The 14,282-nt window shown below is 37.4% G+C and overlaps 1 protein-coding gene across 1 annotated transcript in view; it reads left to right on the forward strand.

Moving 5' to 3' along the window:
* The window catches only part of LOC132395020 (adenylate cyclase type 1-like), a 253,841-nt gene that overhangs the window by 195,319 nt on the left and 44,240 nt on the right, over nt 1–14,282 (forward strand). The window contains exons 12-14 of the mRNA XM_059971346.1: nt 95–351; nt 1,495–1,621; nt 12,780–12,896. Coding sequence (XP_059827329.1) covers nt 95–351; nt 1,495–1,621; nt 12,780–12,896 — 501 coding nt within the window. The remainder of the gene's footprint in view (nt 1–94; nt 352–1,494; nt 1,622–12,779; nt 12,897–14,282) is intronic.

Raw genomic sequence — 14,282 nt, forward strand, 5'->3', positions numbered from 1 at the left:
ACAGAATTGCAGTTTTAATTTGTCTCTGGAGGTTTCAGGAAGAAACACCAATGCTTGTTACTTTGCTTTTGATACCTTATTATGTTTTACACAGGTTGGCTGTATGCCTTGGGTATGGACTACCAACTCCAGCACCTCTATTGTTATTGTTGCTCCTGATGGATTCAATAAAACAATGAATGAATTGCCCTGTGATGCAGCTCATTACGCTTTTCTTGCATGTGTTGTCGGAACACTGAGTCTTGCAATATTCCTTCGTGTATCTTCATTACCAAAAATGATCCTCTTGCTCATCGTCACTATTTTATACATAGTAGTTTTTGAAATTAGTGGATACAGAAGAGCGATGGGGTAAGTAATTATATATCTTAAATTAAATGCATATTATATTGAACACTTAACTAAGTTGTCTAGAAATACCACAACATGGGATTAGATATGATGCTGCTTGGAGCCCTGGACCCACCTATTTGAAGCTTCTTGTCAGCCATCCGGGACTTGTACTAATGAAGCATGACCTTACCAATGTGATTTTCTTGAGGGACATTCTTAAAAGAGAAACTCCCCTACTGAGTCAACTGTTAGGGAAATTTGGCTGTGTATGGATGTGTGCATCTTTGTCCCTGTAACTAATGCCACTGGGATGAGAATCACGATGGCTGGGCCTACCAATCTGTGGCCGCATATCCCAAGAAGAAAATAAGACACAATATTAATGAAGATCTGCCCTTCCTGAAAGCACCTTCACTGTTGAACTTATCCTTTAAATGAACCATCTGGAGGGAGGCCTCTAGATCTGAAACCTTTCTCATTCATTCAATCATTCACTGTATTTTTGCAGTAGAAAGCAACAAGAGTAATGTCAGTCGTTCTCTCCACACTGATTAGCCTCACTCAAAGGTTTCAGTGTGTGAAGACATGCAATAATGCCATTGAATGTCCAGAAGTGTGTTGCGAGGAGATGATGTAACCAGTTCTATTTAGTGGCTGGGTTTTCAATTAATTCAGTCAGACAGAGCATGGAATTGTTATATTACACATGAAATTTCTAGCCCAAACTTTGCAACAGTGGTAGTTAGAATTCTTTATGGATAGTCGTTAAAAGGACATAATTTTTTACCATTTAACTAGTGATCCTTAGAAGTACCATCAAAGAAATGTACTATTTTCTTTACAACCTAAATAAAATTCTCAATTGTTCAATGTAAGTCAATTAGCTACATATTTAAAAAGAGAGAATAACAATATAACATCATTGACTGTAATGTGTAGAAAATCTGTAAAACAAAAGTAAGAGTTTATTTTTCATCAATCATTCAGCTGTATGACAGTGTCTTCTGATTTATTTTAATCAAGGAAACTTAATTCTTTTCTAAATTCATTATTTCTATTTAAAATTTCATACAAATATTAAAATTGTATTAATATATTTTTCACCCAAAGAACTAACACTGAAATGTCAAGAAGTTGTTCCTTGTTCTATGATTTCTGTAGAGGCAGCTCATTTTACATACGAGGATATGAATCTGTTTTGGCAATCCTGCTTTTCGCTTGTGCTCTTGGACTTCACTCTAGACAATTAGACCTAAAGTTGCGATTAGACTACCTCTGGGCAATGCAGGTAAGATGGGATCTGGCTTTGTGTTCAAAGCATAGAATGAGAGTGAGATGTTTTTCTGAATCATAAAGAGAAAAATGCTGTAAATCTGGTTGAAAGTAGACGAAATCTACAGCAGATTCAAATAAATAACTCTAATCAATTATTTTTAGGGTAGGTTATATAATTTTGATTTATAGTGAATCAAATTAATGGTAATTAATTTATTTTACTTAATATTTTTCTTTCTCATAAGACAGACAGACAGACACGCGCACACACACACACACACACACACACACACACACACACACACACACACGTTTTGTCATTTTCAGATAATCATTCAGTCAAGTGTTCTGTTGTTGGAGATAAGTGAATAGGATTAAGAACATAATGATGCAATAATCCATACACATTCATTACCATAATTTTGATTTGGGGCATATGTGAAATTGATAAATTACAAAAACACAACCAGTTTCGTGTTGAGATGATTAGAAAATAAAGTGGATGTAAGATCTGGAATTTAAATTTACATTTGGAATTATTAATTATACTTTTCAAGTCTTCCATTTGAAAAAGTGCTCTGAAAGCACTGTAAAATATCCACGGGGTTCAAGATTTTCAGTGGAATGCAGAGTGTCATATAAACATGATGTTCATGAATATTTGATAAGTTGAAATAGAAAATAGTTGTTTGCTGAATTAATGTGATGATTAATTAGAAGCATGTTTTACACAATAGAAACATTTCAAGCACTTTGTCATATTAAGTAATTTTAATATTGTTTTGTTTAGCTACCTCTCTATACTTGTGATAATGCATTAGTGTAAAATGCAATGAATCAATGAGATGAATCTTTTATTTCTAATGACTGAGACTGACAAAATTTTTATTTTGGGACCTGGAGACCGAAGAAAATTTGACCTTGATTATTATAGATAACAGCATTTAGCAGCATTTTATTTTTCTCTAATTAGTCCCTTCACTTGTGTAGGATGGTTTGAAATTCTCTTTGATCACAGCGATATCTTTGCTTCTGCAGTTATTAAGAGGTTCTGAATATCAAGCATGAAAATAGCCATTTCTTTGTTCCCTCCCTCCCATTTCAGTGTAATAGAATACACAGAGCTTACAACACAGAAAAAAATAGTTTCCAGTGATTGAATAATACTCTTTATAAGGTGTCTTGTACTTTTCAAATACTTTCTTTCCTCAGCCACGCAATTTTGAAATCACAATGACCTCCCTACTTTGTGTAGCAGAAGAAACTGTCCAGAATGAAGAAGAATGAAGTAAAGGGTCACTAGTTCTTTTGCAAGGCAAAGTATGCAAAATCACTCCCTAAATTTCCATCAAGAAGTGACAAATTGCACCAAACATTTTCCCCAGTTGCTGTAATATTTCTCATAACTTGTATGAATAGAGGTTCAAAATGTTCATATTTTTGAAGTAATTTTTGAAGATTTGAAAATGATAAACTAGAAATCCTGTGGCAGTCAGTGCTGGGTTATCTGCTCAGGATTATCCTCTGCAAAAACAATCCTCCATTTTTGTAATTTGTTCATTTCAAGCAATTTCTGGGGAATTGCGAAATCCCACCCATGGAGATTGCCAGCAATTTCTTCATCCAGTAACTGGCATATTAGACAGACGCACCCTTACTTTTAAGTCCTCAATGTGGTCATGTGGTTGATGATTATGGGTAAGGAAACTCGGGTGCATGTCTCTGCCAGCACTGGTTTTTCACTATCAGCACCTTTAACTCTTGAGTAGCTCCAGATATCTTAATAGCAGCACTTCTGCACATGACGCATGAAGTAGTTCTTTGAGATTTCTGCTATCGTACTATATTTCTATTTCCCACTCTTGATCCTCTTGCAAACCATCTCATACCATGCTGTCTTTCTGTCTGCCTCTATGCTTCTCTCTGTCTCTCTCACCCTTTTTTAATTTTTTTTATTTTCAAATGATTACAGAAAGAAAAAAAAATTATCTACCCTTCCCCCCCCCCCCCAACCCCTCCCCCCTAACATCCCTATAGGAGAAAAGAAAAAAGAAAGAATGCCTGGATTTTGGAAGATCCCCACATGCTCCACGGAGTTCATAATAGCTTTAGTATATATATTTATTTCTTTCCCCAAATAACCAATTATTTTATCTTCGGAGCATGTCTCTCTCACTCTTGTTCTCATGCTTGCTCTGTTTAGCTGTCAGATATAAACATTGTGTTTATTTTCTGCCTTGTTGCCGTGCCTCGCTCTCTTGTTTGGGAGCCTTTATCATTTCTTCTTCTTGCAAACTGGATCCAGGGACTTCAATAAAATTCCTGAAAAACTGTGTGATGTACTATCAGTCTTGTCACTGCTCTCCCTCTTTGCTTGTATTTTTCCTCAGCTGCCTAACATACAATAATTCTAGCCTCAGAAACCCTCTGGCCCCGATCAACCCTCAGCGAAGTAATCCTGTGCTAACACCAGTGACCATTTGAAGTAGCTGACCCCATATCACAATGACAGATGATAAATGATAGGAATGTAGTGGTGTGCTATACGCAGCGCTGCAATAACGACACAGAGTTGGTGAGCTGCATTTGCAAAAAGAGATTTATTCAAACGTCGTGGCCTCGCTTTAAGGCCTTCCTGATCCCACCCTCCCCAAGCGGAAATACTGTAGAGGGTGCGTATTCGCAGTCCCGTCCCACGTGTGGGCTTTTCCCCTTGCTGGTGAACCAGGCTTGGCGCCCACTTTGGGCCCTGCCTCAATGCCAGCGCGCGCCGCTTTGTGAGCCGGTTCGAGTGCGCTGGGAAGTGGATCGCCACAGGAAGTCCTATCCTACTGGCCCAACTATAATGTAAATACAACTATGGATGTTCAGGATTGAACTGCTTCAGTAACAAAAGTTGTAATATAGTTATTAATGGCTTGCCAACATTAACAAAATAAGTTATTTGCATATGAAATGTGTATAGCTCATGTGCAAATTTACATTGCCTGGTAACATGGAATCGTGTGAACCTGTGGTTTCAGATCTACCTAAAATTATTGCTGGGAGTTGACTGCAAATTAAGACTACACCAGTGACACCGTATTCAATATCTGCTTGTTGTGAAAATGACGAATTAAATTGGTTTGCAAAGCATAAGTTCAATAAGGAAGATGCCCCTAGTTGATTACTGTTTAAAAGTTTCAATGAGAAAGAGTAAGGAAGGATACCGAAGTGGTGGAAATTACACTGGTGCTCATGGGAGTTAATTTAAGTAAGATGTTACATCTGATAGCACAAAGAATAGAACAAAAAAATCAATTGCATCGACTGAATACAGAGTGTTTAAAGAGCAACAAAAATCTAGGGCAGTAATAAGCTTGCAGTGTAAGATTCAACAATGGGGATTCTCAATGATATCAATAAAAGAGTTCACAGCTCCACGTCCTATTGCATAAAATTACAAACATTGTGTAATGTTAAATCAAATTTATTTGTTAAACCCTTTGAAGATTATTGTGCTGCCCATTGTTTCATTTGAATGAACTTCCCTCACCAATGCCCATATACAGTATATAGGTTGGCCAATGTAGATTGTTCCCTAGAATTTAAAACCATTGTATATTTTCTAATAAAAGTAAAGTGAAGATTTAAAAAGAGCATGAAACTGTATCTTTTTTAAGAAAGATGTTTTATACTCCCTGTTGCTTTAATAACATTAGATCATATTCTGAGAGAGAAATAAAATGGCTCAACCTGAAATAGACGAGACCAATGCAAACACGCTTTAAACTGAAATTGTTCTGTTTTATAGAATATTCAGTAAATGTATGACAGATATTTGCTTTTTAGTGAAATATTAGTTATTTTATTTAGTATCAGTGTGCTTTCCTTTATATCTGTTTTCATTTTGTGTTATTAATATTGAATACAAATTTCTGTGATACCATGGTGGTTAATTACAACTGGGAAAAGGAGGGAAGTCAAAGTGAAGGGTTACTTGTAAATAGTAAATATCCTCAAGTAAAATAAAACTAACTGTTAAAATGATATATACTGGAAATGGATAAATGGTGTAGGTTGTGTACATTTGGTAGAGGGGAGTTTTATATTTCATAAACATTCCATTACATTTTCCTAAATACCTAAATTTTATTATTCGGCAATTTCTATAAAAGCATATGTCCTTGCATATAGGGGTTGGAATTGCTTGAAGAACTCTACTAGAAAGTGACATAAACACAATGGACCAAAATGTCCTCTATACCATTCCAAAATGAAGGTGCGCAAGTTGTTAGAATTGAGAACAGTGAAAACCACAAATGCTCAAGGTGCTGGAGGTTATGAAGTTAGCGCATGTCATGCAGTGGATTATTTCAAAACTGAGAGTTTGTCAAGGCAGGAGACAAATGTCGAAATGAAAGTGAGGTTTGGGGAGCAAAGGTTGTTGTGAATTGAGGTATGGACTGCAGAACTTCAGCTGAACACACCTTTACACAGAAAAAGTTTTTACATAGAAAAGAGACAGCATAGAAATGTTCTCTTTCTTTTTCAATCTTTTTATTGATTCACATATATAAAAAATAACATAACAACACTGAATAGATTGTAAATACATTAGGCTTGACATTGAATTAGTAATAAGATATCAATATCTTATTAAAATATCAGTAAAAAAACATCATATAATAATCAGTCAAACCTATATTGATTATACATGAAAAAGGGTAATCTCTAAAAGAGAGAAAAGAAAAAAATATATAAAAAAATACAAGAAAAAATATATATTAGAAAAAAAAATAAACCTAGACTAACGTGGGGAATAATAATAGTTTATATATACATGATAGTGTCAAAAACTCCGGAACTCCATACCAGAACAAGGATAAAAAGAGAAAAGGTCCGGAAGAGGTCAAATTAACTCATATGAAAATGTCGAATAAATGGTTTCCAAGTTTCTTCAAATTTAATTGATGGAACAAAAATAGTACTTCTAATTTTTTCTAAGCTCAAGCAAGAAATAGTTTGAGAGAACCACTGAAATGTGGTAGGAGGGTTTACTTCTTTCCAATTTTGTAATATAGACCTTCTAGCCATTAGGGTTACAAAAGCGATCATTCGTCTAATTGAAGGGGAAAGTCGACTACTATCCTCATTTGGTATACCAAAAATTGCAGTAATAAAATGGGGTTGTAAATCAATATTCCAAACTGAGGAAATGATAGCAAATATGTCCTTCCAATAGTTATATAAGGTGGGACATGACCAAAACATGTGGGTTAATGAAGCAACTTATGAGTGACATCTGTCACATTGAGGGTTAATATGGGAGTAGAATCAAGCTAGCTTATCTTTAGACATTTGAGCTCTATGTACTACCTTAAATTGTAATAAAGCATGTTTAGTGCATATAAAAGAAGAATTAACCATTTGTAGAATTTTTTCCCATTTTTCTGTTGATATAGTATACTGAAGCTCTTTTTCGCAATATTGTTTAATTCTGCCTGATATTTCTGGTTGAATCTTCATAATCATATTATAAATAAGAGCCAATAATCCCTTCTGACAAGGATTCAAGGTAAAAATCATAGAAAGCATAGAAATGTTCTCATCGGCCCAACTGGTCAATGCAGTCCAAGCAACATTGGAATGGTTGTATTTATAGGGAACAAGGACATGAATAAAACTTTGAGCAGGAGGGAATTGATAACATAACCAAGGTGCAATAGATGCTCTTCAAAGTGCAAAAGTAGAAAGTAAAATTATTATCAAAGTAGATACTGTATATGTCACCATATACTGTACAACCCTGAGATTCATTATTAGTGGGAACACACAGTAAATCCAAGAATCACAATAGAATCAATGAAAGACCACACCCAAAATGATGGACAAATGATCAGTGTGCAAAGAACAACAAGCTATGCAAATATGAAAGAGAAAAAAACAATAAATAAGTAAATAAACAAACAATAAATAAAGTAAACATAAGATGAAGAGTCCTTGAAAGTGAGTCCATAGATTGAGGGAACAGTTTAGTGATGGGGCAAGTGAAGTTATACTCCTGGTTCAAGAGCCTGATAGTTGAGGTGTAATAACTGTTCCTGAACCTGGTGGTGTGGATCCTGAACCTTGTCCATGATGGTGGCAGTGAGAAGAGAGCATAGCCTGGGTGTGGCGGTCCTTGATGATGGAAGCTGCTTTCCTGCAACAGCTCTCTTGTAGATGTGCTCAATGCTGGGAAAGGCTTTACCCCTGATGGAATGGACCATATTCACTACATTTTATAGGAACACTCATAGTGCTGGATCAGTTAATCTTGAGCTCAAACTCCATAGGAAGTTTGTGAATGATCTGTCCCAGCTACAAAGAGCTACCAGTGAGGGAAATCAAACAGTGTTCAGCGAATGGAACTTTAAGTAGGGCCAATAACTTGGGTCTGAGGTTCCCAATACTTATTGGGAGGGCATTTCTGTGGATTGAATGATGTGTGCTGTGGTGAATCACGTACAGAGCAAGGAGCTGAGAGTGGTGGTAGTCAGACAGGATTGTGGGACCCTGCATTCTTTTCTCAATGGTGTTACGAGGAACTGCATGGGTGGATGGAAAGGGAGCAAGAACATGTTCTTGTAATTGCAAAGGTGCACCAGTAAGGGTAGGTCATGACAGGTTCACTCAGCTGGACAAAGGTATGGTAACATTCCCCAATTAATGTCACTGCCTCAGTACAGCAATGTTTGCTCAGTAATGTTCTACAATATCAGTACTGCAAACTGCTTTTGGACCTGCAGCTCCCTCTCAGTGCTGTGGAGTTCCCTCAATACTACACTGGTGTTCCTACCTAGATATCTGCACACAAGTCACATGGATCCTGGGTGAGCCAGCTATTTGGATACAAAATTGGTGTGGTGGAAAGCGTCAAAGGATGATTGAGGAGGGCCATTTATTTTTCAACTGGTAGCCTGTGACTAGTAGTGTGCCATGGGATCGGTACTGGGTCCACTTTTTATTTTGTATTTTTATTTATAGATACAGCACGGTGACCCAAAGTGTGTGTGTACTGGCCAATTACACCAAAGTGACCACCCAGGTTGCTGGCCCTGTGATAGTGCTATGCTAGCTGCAATGATACGGTGCTTCCCGTTTGTTTGCCATCTGTAAAATAGTCTGGATGAGAATGTGCATTGGTACAAGTGTGACCTGATGCATTTTGAAAAGTTAGGGGAAAGACTTAGAGTAAATGGAGATAACCTGGAGAACCTTGTAGAACAAAAAGAGCTAAAGGAACAAATATATTTGCCTAAAAGTGATGATACACGTAGCTAGGGTGCCTTCACTGATCAGGGTAGTGTAACAGTTAGTGGAACGCTGTTACAGCAGCAGTAATCGTCAGCCAGGGTTCAATTCTCGCCACTCCCTGTAAGGAGTTTGTCAATTCTGCTCTTGTCCACGTGGCTTTCAGTGAGGTGCTCTGGTTTTCAACCACGTCCAAAGAGATACAGTTAGGGTTAGTGAGTTGTGGACATGCTAAGTTGATGCCCGAAGTGTGGCAACTCTTGAGAGCTATTTCAGAAATGGGGTGAGCCAGCAACCATTTAACTCCAAGTTGAGAGGCACAGGTCTCTCTCTCTCACACACACACACACACACACACACACACACACACACACACCATGTGAGCAACAGCTTGGTTAGTTAAATAAAAATGGACTTGACCTTTTTGTGAAGGACTCATTATCTGCCTCGATAATAAAATTCACAATTTCAGAGACAGTGGAAGGGGATGCCTGCAGAGTCCTTGAAAAAAAATGCACTTTCATCACTGTTTTGGCTTGTAATTTGGAAAGACCATAAAGAAAACTCCAAGCTATTTAAGAACGTCTTGTTTTGATACCCATGTATTGATAATAGTTTGTTTATAGAAACTCAAATATGACATGCATGTGATTGCTGTCCTTGCATTCCTGTATTCAAATATAATCCTATGATAAACTGATGAAGATTACCTCTGTGTTAATTGTAAAAAGCACTGAATCACATTAACTTCGAGTTAACTTTGTTCTGTAGCAGTGACTTACAAAATAGAAGTGCCACTAAAAGTGTCTGAATTGAGTCATTTTGAACAAAGGCGTAATTCCATAAATGTTTTCCTAAAATTCTGCTGTATTGCTAGTTGGGCTGTATCAGACAGCTGTGCATATCCATTGCTTGCATGAGTGATCAATACTTAGAAATACCTAATTTGTAAATACTAAAAAATGTTTTATTAGCCAATGGTGCTACTTTAAATTCAGGAGTCACTAGTGAATCAGGACTGTTAGATTTGTTCAATTTTGTACCAGATGAATGCCATTTTTCATTTCCTATAAGTGAATTTAGGGCTATCATTTGGTTCAGTGGAGGAAAAACTAGTTGATACAGACACCCACATATATTTGATGTTTTATGAAAAGACAGAATATGGCTACTCAATAATACAATTCTTTAGCTGATTTATATCAGATTTGCAGATAAACTTACAGATCCAAGGTTTATCAAACTGCAGCAGAGATGATAGAGAAATGATTGTAGTCTTAAATGTAACCCTCAGCAAGAAAGCTCATCTGGAAAATCTTTTGGTGGTATTAGTAAGGATTAAAGAGAACCTTATGGGAATAATTTTCAGAAAAGATAGTAAGTGTATATGCTGACAGATGTAGAAATAGCACTGGTTAGGCAAGGTGCTGGGAGATAAAAGAGAAGACTGAGTACTGAACTGAAATGTTTGACTCTCAATATTCCATTCTGCAGTTTAAAGCTGCAGTAAAGTGAAACTAACCATCCTGAATTTCAAAGGTAAAGATTCTCATGAAACTTCCTGCATTATGATTATATCACCAGAAATGCAAATGTCCATGAGGTTTTGCTTAAATATCAGGATTAACATGCTGCTGACCACTGACATGAACCACCTTGAAGAACTGAAGGTCAATGGGAGGTTCAACATAGGAAGTGTGACAGGCCAGAGATTACATCCTGGCCTATGTGACCTAGCTTTTAGAAGAGTAGATGTTTTGCTATGGCCAGTGCATAATGTTGGAAACTGAGGACCTGTTCTTGCCATTGAGTTACTGCATGCTCCATGCAGTATCCAACCACCACACATTCCAACTTCAAAGCCACTTTCAGGCCCTTGGTAATCAGTTCAATAGAACCTCTGGCCACTGCTACAGTGGTCATGGGCTTCATATATCCTCCAGTTTATTCCAGCTGCAGGGAAGCAAGGTATCATGATTTTCCAAATCTTATTTACACATAAAAATAACCAATGGAAATACGAGAGGCCACAAATGCTGGATGATTGGAATAACTCAGTTACAGCATCCATGGCATGAAGTGAATTGTCAGTATTTCAGGTTGAAATCCTGCATCAGGATTTATTTTCACCCACATTGGTTGGAGTCAGAGGGGCTTACATTTGGATTCCTCAGGGCATCACAGACATAATGCCTTCTTGATAGCTCTCTGATCTGTGCCGATGTTGGTGTCAGAAATGTCAGTCTGATCAGGCAGTCCTAGCCAAGGCTGAAGCCCACATGTGCCCAATCTGAGCATTGAAAGGTCACCTACAATGGCCATCTCAGGGGCTCTTATTGAATGCACTGGATCCTTTATCTTCCTAACTTCCAGCTTCTGTCATGACACCTTATATGAACATGTGTATAAATGAAATTTAAGACAAGCATAATACTTAGCTTCTCTATTTATTGATAATCGCCCTACCTGTCCAAATGTCCCTCCAGCAAGTTGGAACAATTCATGAACTCTGATCAATCCACAGCAGATCCCGATGACCTGCCCCAGACTGAGCCAATTACCTTTGGTCAATTCATTACTGCCAATGGCTTCCTGACCTGCTTTTAAACGGCACTAACGATCAAAACCCATTCAAGTGGATTTAATTATTTAAAGAATTATTTAAAAACATTCACTTCAGAACACCCTTGTGATTAAAAACTTGTGTAAACCATCAAGATATAACAACAGAATGCAAAGCAATCCACTTATTTACAAAGTTTTTTTAGCCAAGTTGTGGGGCTGGACACAAAAATATCCACTCCCTCAACACAGCATGCTTGTGCTCTTACCAAAATTAGTGTTATGTGCAGTGAAAGAGGAGATCAACTGTGCAGATGAGAAGGCTTGGAAGATAGGAACCAGTGACCAAAATACTGCAGCTAGTTCTCTGCATAATTACCAACTGAACCTCAGTCCAGTTGGACAACAAACTTACAGAAACATACTGGGTAAGTATTTTAACAAGTTCAGGGAAAGGAGAATGAGACTAGTCTAAATGAATATCTCCTATAAAAGTCATTTGCTAGTATCATGAACTAAATCGTTCTTATTTATGGTGTATGAATCATAATGACGGTATGTTACCAAGTTGTGACTGTCCTTTTAAACATTGTTTAGCAAAACTATGATTCGTGATCTCCCAATAGTAACCATAAAATTCTAAATTCTGTTTATTCATTTGTTTATTTGTTGATTGATTTATTGATTGATAAATACAGCATGGTAACAGGCCCTTCCAGCTCAATGAGTCTGTGCCACCCAATTATACCCATGTGGCCAATTAACCCACATGTCTTTGGTACGTGGGAGGAAACCAGAGCACTGGGAGGAAGATCTCGATGAGAATGTACAAATGTCTTCCAGGCAGTGACGGAATTGAACTTGGGTCACTGTCACTGTGGTAGCTTTACACTAGCTGCTATGCTACTGTGCATTTTTGACAGATATTTGAGAAATTTTTTATCACAGTTATATAGAGAAAACAAGAATTATGAAAATACTTGCTAAACCAATTTTTTGATTAAACCCAGTTGAAGAAGAGGTTAAAAAGCCCCACTCAGTTACAAATGCATCAGAATTTTTTGAAGTCCCCCCCAACCCAACCCATCCCCACCCACCAACCCCTCTTCTGCCTCTGTAATCCAAGCATCAGTACCACAAAATTCCAAATTTCTCCCAAAATTAGTTGAGAAGAGCTTTGGAACCCAGCTGAAGCCCTGAGCTCATGTAATATTAAACAAGTCAGCTAATAAAGACAAAGATTCCTTTCTTTTACACAATACTTGTCTCACTGTTCACCTCATTGTTAAAAGTTAATGGAGCTGCCAGCTTTTTCACTGCATTTTCTCTTTCAGGCAGAAGAAGAGAGAGATGATATGGAAAGAGTAAAGCTTGATAACAAACGGATTCTCTTTAATTTACTGCCAGCACATGTCGCACAACATTTTCTGTTGTCCAATCCTCGGAATATGGTGAGAAAAATCTTATTACAGAATAAATTCATGTGGCACTTCAGTAATATGATTGTTCCTTAAAATGCAGGCAATATTTCTTTTCCCTGAACAAAACTGTGATAAAATGTTTCCTGCAAGCACGCAGTGTTCTCCTTACCTGAATCACAATATTTTGAACATTATTTTAAGTATTAAGATCCAAACATCTGTGCAACTAGAAAGCATGATAAATTGGCAATGCAGAACGGTATCATCCGAGACCCTGTCATAAATTTGGAGCAAATATTGCAAAAAGTAATGCTCCCCCGTCACAATTTCAAGGATAAAGAGGCGGCCATGCCAATATTCAGCCCTTAAACAACATCATTACCAGCAGATTGCCTGGGTGTTATGACTTGCTGGGAGAGCTTGTCGAAATGCTACTCTATTTCAGCACTCAGAATGAATTGCAAGGTAGTATATGATAACAGATACGTACTTTGGTAATGAATTTGACTTCAAAGCGATGTCAATAGCAAAATACTGCAGATGATGAAAATCCAAAACTAAATGGAAATGGTGGAAATATTCAGCAGTTTGAGCAGCATATGTGGAAAAGAGAACGAGAGAGAGTTCTATCTCCCTCCACATATATCAAAGCTGGTGAGTATTTCTGGCATGTTCTGTTTTACTGTACTTACATTTGTTGCAAGATCCTTTGAGATAATTTGAGGTTGTGAAAGGTGCCATATAAATACAAGCCATTCTTTTACTTCTCTCCATACTTTTCCATCAAAGTGTACATCCTCACTTTTGGATTTAGGTGCTCCTTGCGTGGGTCTACCTGTCATACCGGGCTCTCTACCCTGACCACTTCTGTTTTGCTACTATATTCCAAATGTTCTCTGTTTTCTATCCCTTGACCAAATTTGCATCCATGGCTCCTCCCTCACTTTTATTTTGGAGTTTTCAGTTTTGCTCACACTGATTCTACACTCAAGTTATCAGATTATTTTTGAAAAGTCGTGTTCTCTGTCACCACATTACCTTCATCAACACTTTCTGCTACATCATCAAAAACTTCAGTGAAATTAATCCAGCAGAAGCGAAACTCACAAAATGCTGGAGGAACTCAGCAGGTCAGGCAGCATCTATGGAGAGGAATAAACAGCTAATGTTTTGGGCTGAGACCCTTCTTCAGGGCTGGAAAGGAAGGGGGAAGACTCTAGCAGGATTTGTCCATAATAAATCTGTGTGGGTTGCCATTTTATTAACCCAGTTTTGTTTTGAGTATTGGGGTAGGATGGACAGAAGGCAACTTGGTAATGATGCAGTGCATTGCTGACCTTTACAAACCAGGATTTTGCCCTGTGAACTTCAGATGCATTCATTGTCTTGGGAACTTCCGAGTAAGTTTTAAGACTT

The sequence above is a fragment of the Hypanus sabinus genome, chromosome 6 (assembly GCF_030144855.1).
Source record: "Hypanus sabinus isolate sHypSab1 chromosome 6, sHypSab1.hap1, whole genome shotgun sequence".
NCBI classification, from domain to species: domain Eukaryota; kingdom Metazoa; phylum Chordata; class Chondrichthyes; order Myliobatiformes; family Dasyatidae; genus Hypanus; species Hypanus sabinus.